Genomic DNA, 13,129 nt, shown 5'->3' on the forward strand with positions numbered 1-13,129 from the left:
CACGCATACACACAATACACACACATGCACACATACATGCATAAACACATACACACATACATACACACACGCATACACATACACACACACACACACACAGGCATACACACAAATTCTACAGTAGACTATATAGTTAGCACTCAGTTTTCATAAATCTTCCAAAATTCAGAATTGGCTGCCGTTTTTCAAGGGCATGACCCCAGGTCTCTTTATTTTCTTCTCATTCTAACAATGACCAGCTAGAACAGCTGGAGCCGCTCCTTGCAAAGCCCACACGGCTCCTCTGAGGGAGGCTGTGTCTGAGCCTCCGGGGGCCTCCCCAGGGTCTGCAGGGCCCCCACCCCACACCCCGCTCCCAGTTAGCCCAGTGTTTATTGTTCATTCAAGTTCAACGTGTAAGTAACCAGGTACCCCTGCTGACAGGTGTGCATTTTTAGAGACCTTTTGTTCACCTTTAGTCTCGATAGTCAACTTCTCATGTTTGTGTCTTGCCTGCATGAACTGCATGACTGTGGGGTCCAGGTAACAGGTCCCTCCCACACCCTGTATGCACATCAGAGGAAACCAGAGGGTACTGACAGGAACAGGACACTTGGTCTGTGATGTGAAATCAAGCTTGTCACCAACTAGCTGAGTAACTTTTAGTTACTTCTAAAAGTCATTTCTCTGAGTTTGTTTCCTCATCTGTAAAAGGGAAATAAAAATGAAATCTTCCAAAACTACTGGAAACTCTGTAAGGCAACATATGATAGCCTCAACATAGGCTGGCCCCGTTTGAATAAAAGAAATGATGACCATGTTTAAAAGCACAAGGTTCTTTGAGTACTCCTTCCCTAGTTATGCCTTTTATCTTAGCAAACAACTTCATTTCTTCTGAAGCACTTTATTTTTTAAGGCATTCAGATAATTTACAAATTGTTAATGGAGTTTATTATGAGACCCTTACAGAAGCTAAGAAATCCCAGAGCTAGTAATATACGAGAAATGCTCATCAAGACAATGTGCTGGCTGGACGCAGAGGTCTCCACCTGTAACCCCAGCTCTCTAGGAGGCCGAGGCAGGCGATTCACTTAACCCCAGGAGTTCGAGACCAGCCTGGGCAACATGGCGAAACCCCACCTCTACAAAAAATACAAAAATGAGTGGGTATGGTAGTGTGCACCTGTGGCCCCAGCTCAGGAGGCTGAGGCAGGAGGATCAATTGAGCCCAGGAGGCTGAGGCGGCAGTGAGCCCTAATTACACCACTGCACTCCAGCCTGGATGACAGAGCTAGACCCCGTCTCAGAAAAAAAAAAAAAAAAAAAAAAAGATTATGTGCTACATGTAATGCTCTTCTTATTGTCCCTTCTGCCTTGAATTCTGCCAGGCCCTGCCAGCAACAGGAAATGTATAGTGAGATCTAGGTTCCCCCGTGAGTTCTTGGACAAGACACTTAAACATCTGGAATCAGTTTCCCTGTCTATAAAATCTATAAAATGGGATTCATAATATGTACCCCATCCATTCATTCATTCTTCTGTCACTGCTCCAGGGGCTGGGGAGACAGCAGCCGCACACAGCCTGACAGAATTCTGGCTTCAGGTGATACTGCGGGGCAAAGCGTCAATGGGCCAGTGTGGATCTGAGCTGGAGAAAAGCTGGGAAGAGAACCCCAGACAGCGCCACTAGAGACGGCAGGAGGAGTGGCCTGCGAGGCGCTGGGATCAGAAAATGCCCCTCTGAGGGAGGGGACATGTGAACAGAGACCAAAAGGATGTGACAACAAGAGAGCCAATGACAGAGGGGCAGGGGACGAGTTCCTGGCAGAGGAAAGAGCGAGCCCCAAAGCCCTGGGCCTGGAACAAGCCTGTTTCTTTCCAAGACCCGAAAGGAGTGGCTGTGGCTAAACCAGAGTGATGGTGGCAGGAGGTGGCATGAAAAGCCCGACAGAGAGGGAAGGGTGTGGGCAGGGCGGGGTCAGGGAGCGCCTGCAGTCCGTAACTCGGGGTGTGGGTGAGCTTGCGAGTGCAAGAGGAAGCCTCTGTCCTGGAAAGAAAAGCATGGTGGAAAAAGGAGTTGGAATGCCTTTTTCCTAAATCGGAGTTAAAGGAATTAAGAGTAGAAATAAAGAAACAGAAGGAGAAGAAAGCACTGGATATCAAACGCAGAGCGCCATGGTCGCGCGGGCCTTCCGCTCATACTCCTCGGAGGCCCCGGCAGTCGCCAAGCAGCAGCCAGCCTCTAGGCCCTCAAGGTTCTGTCACAGGACATGTGGGCTCAACCAGCAGTGGTCCCCAGTGACAAGAAATCACAATCTCCTGCAAGAGGCCTCAGGCGTGTCTTTGTGGCAGCAAGGGACAGGGAGCTTGGCGCCACAGCCGGGCTCCGGGAAGGACACCAAGGGACAGGGCCGGCAGTGCATGCTGAGCCCTGGTGCAGGAGGGACGAGAGCTCAGACACAGGAAAGCTCAGGAGAGACTGTCCACTCCCAGTCTCTCCCACAGCACGGCTGCACCCCAGGACTGGCTACCCTGATCACCTGTGTTCACAAAAGAACAGAACACAATGACCTCATCCCCCACTCAATCCTGAACACAACCCAACCCTGAATCTTTCTTTGATGATTCAAAAGTCACTTCAGCCCTTGGAAAATCAGTCTACATCTCCGATTATCACTCTTCTGTAGTTCACATAAGTCTCAGTTAACAAAAGTCTTTCTGGTTTCTAGAACTTTCACAAAATTACCTTATATGAAATACATTTTTAAAAATCAGATCTATGGGCAACTGCCTGCCAAAAGCAGCAAATCAAATAAACTTCCATGACAGACTACACACACACACACACACACGTGTGCACACATCCACACATGCACACTCACAAATACACATAAACACACATATGCATGCAAGCACACATGCAGGCACACACACACACGTATGCATGCATGCACACATCCACACATGCACACACCCACACATATGCACGCATGCACACATCCACACACACGCATGCATGCACACATGCACACACACGTATGCGTGCACACATCCACACATACACGCACACACACGCACATGCATGAACTGGCCCAAAATTCTGCTCTAAAAATCTAGAAAAGCCATTGGAAATCAGGTGGCATAGCACGGTGGGAAGCCAGGATCAACACCCTACCTATTTTCTTGTTCCGCTCCTCTCCACGGTTGTGTGCGATGATTGGTGAATAGATGAAGGGACTTTTGGTCGACACGTTCTGGCCCAGCAAGCTCTTCATTTTGTGTGGCCGGAGGCTGGCAGGGAGATTCAACAGTTTCACATGCCTGTTGTTTCAAACAGAACACAAATACTTCAACTGTCTTGTTAGCTTGGTTTCAGAATAAACACAACCAAACATGATGTGTCAGAACAACAGTAAATCGGTCAGAAAGAAGATAAATGGAGGGAGGAAAAGCACTCCGAGGCAGCAGGACAGCAGGAAAGCATTGCAACAGTAACTCAGCACTCTCCCAGAGAGGGGAAATCGCTCCCTGGAACTCAGGGAGCAGCCACTTCCCCCTGGGGGCTCCTGAACTGGGCCCGAGGGTGGTCTGGAGTCAGAAAGGCCAGCTTGCAATCTCACTGCACACTTACCAGCTGTGTGCCTCTGGGCGTGTGCCTTGACGTCTCTAAGATGTAGGTTCCTTGTGTATTAAGTGCAGGTGGGGCCACCACCTTCCCCGTGGACCCGTGGGGAGGATCGAGCTAAAGACTCCTAGCACGGGGCCCACTGCTCGGCCCAGAATGGCTCTTCTCTCTTTGCCTCTCCCTTTCCCGAGGGACCTGCCCGCAGCAAGTGGCAGCCAGACCCTGACCCATGGGAAGAGATGGCACCCATGAGAAGGTCAACGGCACCCTCTGCTCTACTCGCATGCATGACTGCCTCTCCAGCAGCAGCATCTGCATCTGACATTGCTTCCCACAGCATCCCAGCCGTGGATGTCTGCCAATCCATACTCATGCTCGAATTCATCCAGCTAGCATTAAGATAAATGCACCAATCCATGTAGCCTGAGTGTGATCAGGCACTGTGCTAACCACTGCATGTGTATTATCTCACTGAAACATCACAACCACCGTCTTAGTTTGGGTACTACTACTGTTGTCTCCATGTCATCAATAAGGAAATTCACACAGGAGGGACTAAGTATATTGCCCCAAATCCTCCAACTCCCCCATGGCTGAAAGCAATAACAATAGGTGACACTATGCTCTTAAACCACAGCACTAGAAGGTGCTGTCACCCTTGTGACCAGTTTGGGAAGACGGTGGTTAAGATCTGGAACACTCCTGGACGTCAGACAGAAAGGACGAGGGGTGGAGGTGGGAAAACACGAAGACGGAGAGTGACACTGATTGTGATGAATCTACGGCTCCCCACCCCCCGCCTCCTGGCCTCCGCAGGAAGGTGAGGCCACCTGAGGAGCTCTGGCCAGTAGGTTGTGAGTGGGAGCCACGGAGGCCTCTGTGAGACACACCCTCTAGAGCGATGGGCCAGCCCCCAGCTCTCTCCTTCGGCCACACGGCCATGGCGATCCTGGAGGCTGGACATTGAGAAGGTGGAGCACCAGACAGATGCAGCCTGGAGCACACAGCAACCTCCCAGAGCTCAGCTGCCCTGGAGAGCCGCCCAACCCGCATCAAACTTGTGTGAGTGAGGCAGAAACTGTCATTACAGTAAATCACGAAGACTTCAGGGTTGATTTTTCTGCCACAGTGCACACTAACCTATACTGTGTAATAACGACTGCCTTACCGAATCCACAAAATCACCACCTCTCTCAGTGAGGAGGGACCTCAGGTGCCTTGTTCCATCCTGCCCTGTGCAAAACACGCCTACAGCACTCAGCAGACAATCCCCGCCAGAGACCACATCCCAGCCCTGGGGAGCCTGGCCATGTGTGTGGTTCTCTCCCACCACCCTCATGACTCACGGCAGGAGATGGTGCTAACCCCGTGCCCTCCAGACCAAGGGCACACCCAGCACATGCTCCCCAGCTCCCTTCACTTTGTGTGTGCCTTTCATTATGCCTTTATCATAGAGGATCAGAACCATTTCATTCTGTATCTGTTTCCACTCAGCTGTGAGCCTGCTGAGGACAGGGGCACCAGGGCCTTATCTGTCTCTAGCTGCAGAACTAATAAAATCGTACTTGGCCTATGAAGCTGCCAACAGTAAAGCAGAAGTCTAGGGATAAAGTGTCCAAGACAAGGATGATTTTGACAGAGTCCATTTGGAAACTGCTGACACCATAAAAACCTGACTTCCCTCAGGAGCAGCAGCCATCGGGCTATGCAAAGCATCGCAGAGTGCTGATCAGGAAAGCGACGCCAGACAAACTGGTCAAGAGGAATGACAGCCAAAAACCACTCACCTTTTGTTTCCTGGTTTTTAATTGGTTTTTAATTCATCAGCCTTATTCACAGGGAAACATATCTAAGAAGAGACGGGTGGGGACTACAGCTGGCCTCTAGTGCCTCGTGTGTGTGACAGCGTGGAGGCCGCTTGCTCCGAGTCCGGAATAACTGAGCGAGCTGGAAGGGGCGACCGCGCCAGCTGTAGCAGCAAGGTGGGGCCAGCCGCTCCCCTCCTGAATGCCGCCATACATTTCTTATCAGCTCCAAACAGCTCTGGTTTAAGAAATTCTTAAGGAAGGTTATGGCTTGGGCGCCAGACCATGTATGGGAGCTCAACGTTAGCTCTCAAAAAGAAAATATTCAATGAATCCCACTCGCCCATCACTGCCCCCAAATTAAAGACTCACTGGTTAACTGGAAATGGCACTAAAACTCTATTCCACTTCCTTTTTTTTTTTTTTTTTTTTTTTTGAGACGGAGTCTCGCTCTCTCACCCAGGCTGGAGTGCTGTGGCCGGATCTCAGCTCACTGCAAGCTCCACCTCCTGGGTTCACGCCATTCTCCTGCCTCAGCCTCCCGGGTAGCTGGGACTACAGGCGCCGCCACCTTGCCCGGCTAGTTTTTTTGTAGTTTTTTAGTAGAGGCGGGGTTTCACCGTGTAAGCCAGGATGGTCTTGATCTCCTGACCTCGTGATCCGCCCGTCTCGGCCTCCCAAAGTGCTGGGATTACAGGCTTGAGCCACCGTGCCCGGCCTCCACTTCCTTAATAATAATCCAGGACTTACAGTGTGTTCCTCATCTACATGCTTACTAGGGGCCTGACAGTCTACTGTTGGCTACTGTGTACACACTTTATCATTTTTGCAGAGAATTCCATAAGTAAGGAAAAAAGATCGCGTATAGTTCTATCAGAACCATCCTCTGCTTTAACTCTGGGCAACAGTAACAGGATGTGGGCTCAGCCACCTCCTGGCAGATGAGATCACGCTTGGCCACTACTGTCTCCTCGCAATTAGCCTTGGGCCAAAAGTGCATCTTAGACACTCAATAAATATTTGATCAATTGAATTTTGGAATAGAATTAAAATAGGGATGTATTTTGGCTCCTTTTTCATTACCTGCATCATAATTACTTGAAACCATCTTTGGGTGAGCCTAGTTCATGATCCCATGCTACAGAGAACAAGTAAGTATTTTCCTGTAAATTGCTAAAATAGTTTTATTGTCAAATACTAAGAAAGGCCTCAAGGGAAAAGAAAATGGCTCTGATCATCTATTCTAAAACCAAAGTCATAATTATGAGCCATCCCCAGCAGTAAATTCGTTTACATTTAACAATTCTATATAGCAGGTCTGATAATTTACTCACCAATGTAGACATTTTTCAACTAACTTATCCTGTAACACTAACAGGAGCTTTAGTCTTCAGGTGCACATATTACTGAGTTCTTCTTATGTCATAGGGGTTGACCTGCAATGCCTGACTTAAATTTTTTTTTTTTTTTTTTTTTTGAGCTGGACTCTTGCTCTTGTCGCCCAGGCTGGAGTGCAATGGCATGATCTTGGCTCACTGCAACCTCCACCTCCTGGGTTCCAGCGATTCTCTTGCCTCAGCCTCCCAAGTAGCTGGGACTACAGGCACCCACCACCACGCCCAGCTAATTTTTGTATTTTTAGTAGAGATGGGGTTTCGCCATGTTGGCCAGGCTGGTCTCAAACTCCTAACCTCCAGTGATCTGCCCACCTTGGCCTCCCAAAGTGCCGAGACTACAATCATGAACCACCGCGCCCAGCCCCAATTTTTTTTTAATTACCCTGGTAAAATCCAGGTTTCCAGGCATAAGATGTTGAAGTGTTTGGTTGATATATGAAGATAGTCCCAGACTTTTTTCCTAAGGAAGTACCTTGGCCTAGTCAATAGCTACTGCCCAGGCTTCCCTTCAGGTGGAGATGAGGAACAAGGATTTAGGAAGAGGGGGACAACCCTACACGTGATGTGGACATTTAACCACTGTACACAGATTCACTGCAGGCCTGCCACGGACCAGGTGCTGAGGGCACCAACAGCACGGGCCTGCTCCCCTCGCTCGGCGTCAGCAGATACCTACCAGCTCTTCCTGACGCCTGAGAACATGACTCTGGATTATCTGTTGCCCACCTCCTGCCAAAAGCTCACTTATGAGAAATGGCATTCATGAAGGAGTGTGTGATGCACAGCGGCCCGCCTGTTATCCTAGATGCTGGCAACAGGGGGGCTAATGCAAGCCAGGCAATAGCAGGCCACACCGCTGTGTTCTCTGGGAGAGCTGCCTTCATCCCCTGGTGCCCCGGCCCCACGCCCTCAGTGTGCGTTACTGAATGCTAACAGCAAAACAACGTCAGACACTTGCCCAGATCTTCGTGGGGATGTTGCTGAGCATGTTACTCGAAACATCAGAATGTTCTCTTTGAGATAATCCACTAAAGGGGTTTCCCACCTCATTGCTGGGAAGAGATGCATTTCCCCAGTGTGACTGATACATGCCTATTCTTGAGAGAGAGAGGCTCTTGTAGCCAATCACACTTCCTTCTTGTCAGTTACCTCAGAATCGTGCTCTCTCCCATCTCCAGCCGTTACGTTGGACATTATAAATTCCAGGTACTAACATAACTTGTCAATTTTTTATCCCACTGTTATTTTCCCTTCACTCTGGTTACCTGAACTTGTTCTTTTTTGAGAGACAAAGAGAGAGAGAGTCTCGCACTGTCACCCAGGCTGGAGTGCAGTGGTGCGATCTCTGCTCACTGCAACCTCCGCCTCCCGGGTTCAAGCAATTCTGGTCCCTCCGCCACCCAAACAGCTGGGACTCTAGGCACATGCTACCCCATCCGACTAATTTTTTGTATTTTTGGAAGAGATGGGGTTCTGCTATGTTGGCCAGGCTGGTCTCGAACTCCTGAGCTCAGGCAATCCACCTGCCTCAGCCTCCCAAAGTGCTGGCATTACAGGCGTGAGCCACTGCGCCCGACCCAGGAATTTAAAAAAATAACTAAATAGCTACATATCTGCATTTCTTGAGGGAGTGATGGACCTAATTCATTTGATTTAATTTAACATGTACAAGCAAAAGTAAAAACTGACAGGGAATGGTAAGGTGACATCTAATTAGAGGAAAATTCCCTGAAACTTCTGTAAGAACTCATGTCTGCAAAGAGTTTTTCTGCTTATAAAACACTTTCCCAAACATTTCATTTGATCCATGCATGGGAGGTATGTCTCATCAACCTCAGTCCAAGAAGAGGAAGTTAAATCGTTCAAAGTCACACAACTAACTGCAGAATGTGGGATGGGAATATGAGACTACTAAACAAAAGCCAGTGGCTTTTCCAATTTTACACGAAGAGGGTTTATTGGCACTTGGCATAAATATGTCAATGCATTTTAGTTACTATCCTTCCTTTCTGAAACCTACAGAGATGCGTACACATCAGTATCCCTCACACATCATCATGACAGTCTTAGAGGAGGAAGTGGCATACCGTCTGTTCTAGAAGTATGGCCCACAGCATATATTGGGAGAAAAAAGATCTTGCTTTGACAAGAAAAAGAAAAGTGCTAGAGGCTAAAGAATTACGGAGGCCAGGCACAGTGGCTCACACCTGCAATCCCAGTACTTTGGGAGGCCAAGGCGGGCAGATCACGAGGTCAGGGGTTTGAGACCCGCTTGGCCAACATAGTGAAACCCTGTCTCTACTAAAAATACAAAAATTAGCTGGGCATGGTGGCACGTACCTGTAGTCCCAGCTACTCAGGAGGCTGAGGCAGGAGAATTGCTTGAACCTGGGAGGCAGAGGTTGCAGTGAGCCTAGACTGCGCCACTGCACTCCAGCCTGGGCAACACAGCAAGACTTTGTCTCAAAAAAAAAAAAAAAAAAAAAGAATTATGGAGCAAGGACATCACATCTGTCCTAATTCTCCCTACTTTCAAATGGCAAAAACTTAGGAGAAAGGCATGAAAAGCTAATCTGGCCAGCACATTACAGTGTGCACGTTTTTATCTATGGGTGAATATCAGTCTCATATAAAACATGAGCCTATTTATTAGTAAGAATGGAAGCATATAACCAGCCTTCTGCGTCAGAAAGTGTCACAATTCCAAGGAAGAGAACATGCAGTTCATAAAGCGTGCACTCGCTTCAAGGCTGTGCTTTTCCAAGGTATGCTTTCTGACTTGGGAAGGGCAACTACTCATCAATGCATTATCTTGACTCATAAGCATTACAGGTCACAAACCGAAACCGGGACTTTTGATCTGGAGCAGTGTGGTGGGATGAGTGGGCCTTGGCTGTCATTTGCTATTGCGTCCTTGTCAGTTGCCTCCTAATATCCACTTGCTGCTTCTCCTGTGCCCAACTATTCCTAGCTTTTGCTTTAGGGGAACTATACATGGTCTCCTTGCAGCCATGTGGTTTGCGGGGACTCAGTTCGATCTGAGCACATAACTCCATGAGGGGCAGTGAAAAGTAAAAGGACATTCTCCCCCTGAAAGAAAGCAGTGTTCCTTTACAGGTGTTACTAAAAGGCACCTGCTCTCTTTTCCTGGACACAGTAGTGAGAGGATGTGAGGCCTGGAGCTGATGAGCCACTCTGATAGCACCTGGGGCCTGCAACTAAAGCCAACACTGCAGAGGACAGAGTTCAGAAGGAAAGAAACCAAGTTTTGATGAGGTTGTTTGAGCCCTGACTCCAGCCCTACCTGAATTCCTCCCTGAACTTTCCAGGTACACGTGCCATAAATTATTTTTGCCTAAGTTAGTCTGGTTTCTATCAGTTGCTATTACAAAATATTCTAAGGGATCCAACTATTTATTCGTTCAACACACAAGGTCACCTGGGGGCTACAAAGACACAAAAGAGAGAAGGACCCAAAATGTCAACAAAGATGCACAGTCAAGTTCCATAAGCGCCACGGAAGAAAGATATGGCATATACTGTTGGCTGGCTGATCAAGCACCAATTTCTGACCCCATTCTCATTCCCCACCTATTTCACAGATTCTAGGAAAGCTAAATATTTATTTTCTCAGCCTGTCTTGCAATTAGAGGTGGCTATGAGACACACTGCCTGTTAATGAGATGGAGGCAGAAGCCTACACGAATCTGTCAAGAACATTTTTGCTTCCCTATTAAGCAAAAGATAGACATCCCTAGACCTGCCCCTTCTCCTTTCTTTCTGCCTTGAATGTAGATGTGTTATCCGGAGCTGCAGCAGCCATCTGGTAATCATGAGGTAAAGACAGAATTACAGAGAGGCCACCTGTTTCCAGCTTCTTAATAGACTAGAAAAATAACTTTCTATTGACTATCTACTACTAGGTCTTTTGTCCTTTACAGTCGAAATAATTACTAACTTACAAAGACAATATAGTCATTTCCACCTGGGTGGCTCCAGAAAAGGCTTTACAGAGGACATAATCCTTGAACTAAAATCGTGAAAGATGACTAAGTATCGTCCAGGCAGCACAGAGAAGCACAGGCATTCCAAGCCAGAGATAAAGCCTAAATGTAGGAACAAAACCGGACACACATTTGGCCCACTCTAAGTATTTCCACAAGGGAAAGCAGGAGCGCAGGACCAGGGAAATAGCGGGCTCACAATCAAGTCTGGAGACAGGGCGGGTCACAGAGGCCCTGCAAGCCATGCAAAGCAAGTACATTAGAGTCTGTTCTCTAAGTGGTGGGGAGCAGAGCAGGCTACGAGATATTCCGGCTCTCCGAATGTTCCTAAGACATTCCCTTTCATTTGGCCAGTCGTGCTGATGTTCCGTGGGTTTACTACACTGAATCTCAGGCAGTTCTTCTTCCCGGTTTTCAACGAGACCAGGCACGATCCACGTGATGAAGGAGTCCCCAGGACACTTAGGGGTTACTTATCTAGCTAAAGTCTTCAGAAAACCATCACAAATACGTTTACACAGATGGTGGGTCATACCTAAAATCAGATTTTTGAAAACAACCCATGGCCGGGCGTAGTGGCTCACGCCTGTAATCCCAACACTTTGGGGGGGCCGAGGCGGGCGGATCACGAGGTCAGGTGTTCGAGACCAACCTGGTCAACATGGTGAAACCCCGTCTCTACTAAAAATACAACAATTAGCTGGTTGTGGTGCCACGCGCCCGTAGTCCCAGCTACTCAGGAGGCTGAGGCAGAAGAATCACTTGAATCCGGGAGGCGGAGGGTGCAGAGAGCCAAGATTATGCCACTGCACTCCAGCCTGGGCAACAGAGCAAAACTACATCCCCCTCCAAAAAAAAAACCACAGTCCATGACCACACCAGGCAAGAGCAATGGCACCAGGATGCCAGGCAAGACTCAGCTGTTTGCAGGGAGCTCCGCCATAGGGGCCACAGGACCCTAACAGTGAAAGAGACGCACTGCCCAGGAAAGGGATGCTCACAGAAGATTTGGAAAACAGCGCCTGCCCAAATGGTAGACTTTTATACTTTCACCCAATCTGTCTTTTCTAATGTTTTAACAGCCGAGGGACCAAGATGTGAATGTTACAGTACTTTTCAAGGTGCTGTTTGAAAACACAGGTGAAAAAACGTCTCCAAGAAGAAAACTAAGACGTACTGAGTGCTTCCCAGGCGCTAGGCATGGTGCTCTGTGCTTTCGTGTGCCTCTGCTCAGCTGAAACAAAACCAAACCACCCTGTGTGGGGCAATTTTTAAGCCTTGCTTAAAGGTGAAGAAAACGAAGTGTAAAGAGGCTGCTTCTTTACCAAGGCCATGCACAAGTGAGAGTGAACCCACAGCCTCTCGCTTCACTCCAGGGCTGCCTGGAGGGCTGTGAGGAGAACAAGCATGCTTCTTCCTTGGTTCCAATGACCTGCAAAGACCAATCATCCCCAGCTTCAGGGACAAGAAGCCTGAGCTCCTGGATATCTACACACAGCACCAAACACCTAGAATGTTCTGTAAGCTTCATAACATTCTACTAGGCAAGGTTTTCTAAATTTAAAAATGATTCAAGTCATGATGTAAATATAAAATTATTAAGAAAGGCTTTTCTAGGCCTTAATCTTTAAAAAATGAATCATGCCCTTAATCCCAAGTCAAATACGTTCGGCTCTAAGTCTTAGTCATAGAAAAGCCTCAAAGGCCCTTTCCTCCACAGCGTAGCTACATCAGTGCTGAGCAAGCACTGGGCACGCAGGGCAGCCACGCCATTCCTGGGCCCTCTGTACAGCGGTGCTGCAAGTCCCTCTGGACATTCTGAGGAGCAGCCAGAGCAACTTCTCAGGCCGCAGCCACGCCGTTTGGATGCTGCTCTTTGCAGCTCTGCCTGATGAACAATCTCAGCAGTACCCTTCAGAACGCCTTAAAATTCCAGTGTGGCCTGCCAGAGGCTGCAACGCACAGCGACCCTTTCTGCCCCCACTTCTTGGGAGCACACAACTCTTTGGCAAAAAGAAATCATTTCATTTGGCAGTACTATACTTGCCTTCAAAGAAATGCAGGGAGAAAGAAAACTAACATTTGTTAAGCACCATACACATGCTTTTACATGTTACTTCATTGAATTTTCATAATAGCTTAATGCTATGGGTTTTCATTCTTAATTGTGGGAGCATAGTGGGGAGATAAGCAAACTGATACCCAGGAGGTTCAGTGACTCATTCATGGAATGCAGCAGGCCTGTGAGTCAAAGCCCAGGGCATGGCAAGACCAAGTGAAGCTGGGGAACAACAGCCAAGCCAAGAGCGTTTTAAAGAT

The 13,129-nt window shown here is 48.2% G+C and overlaps 1 protein-coding gene across 1 annotated transcript in view; it reads right to left on the minus strand.

The window, feature by feature from the left end:
* TRAPPC9 (trafficking protein particle complex 9) overlaps positions 1-13,129 on the minus strand; it is a 697,716-nt gene that overhangs the window by 552,130 nt on the left and 132,457 nt on the right. Inside the window, exon 11 of the mRNA XM_026454561.1 lies at positions 3,155-3,300. Within this exon, the coding sequence (XP_026310346.1) occupies positions 3,155-3,300 (146 nt within the window). The remainder of the gene's footprint in view (positions 1-3,154; positions 3,301-13,129) is intronic.

The sequence above is a fragment of the Piliocolobus tephrosceles genome, chromosome 7, assembly GCF_002776525.5.
Source record: "Piliocolobus tephrosceles isolate RC106 chromosome 7, ASM277652v3, whole genome shotgun sequence".
In the NCBI taxonomy this organism is placed as follows: Eukaryota; Metazoa; Chordata; class Mammalia; order Primates; family Cercopithecidae; genus Piliocolobus; species Piliocolobus tephrosceles.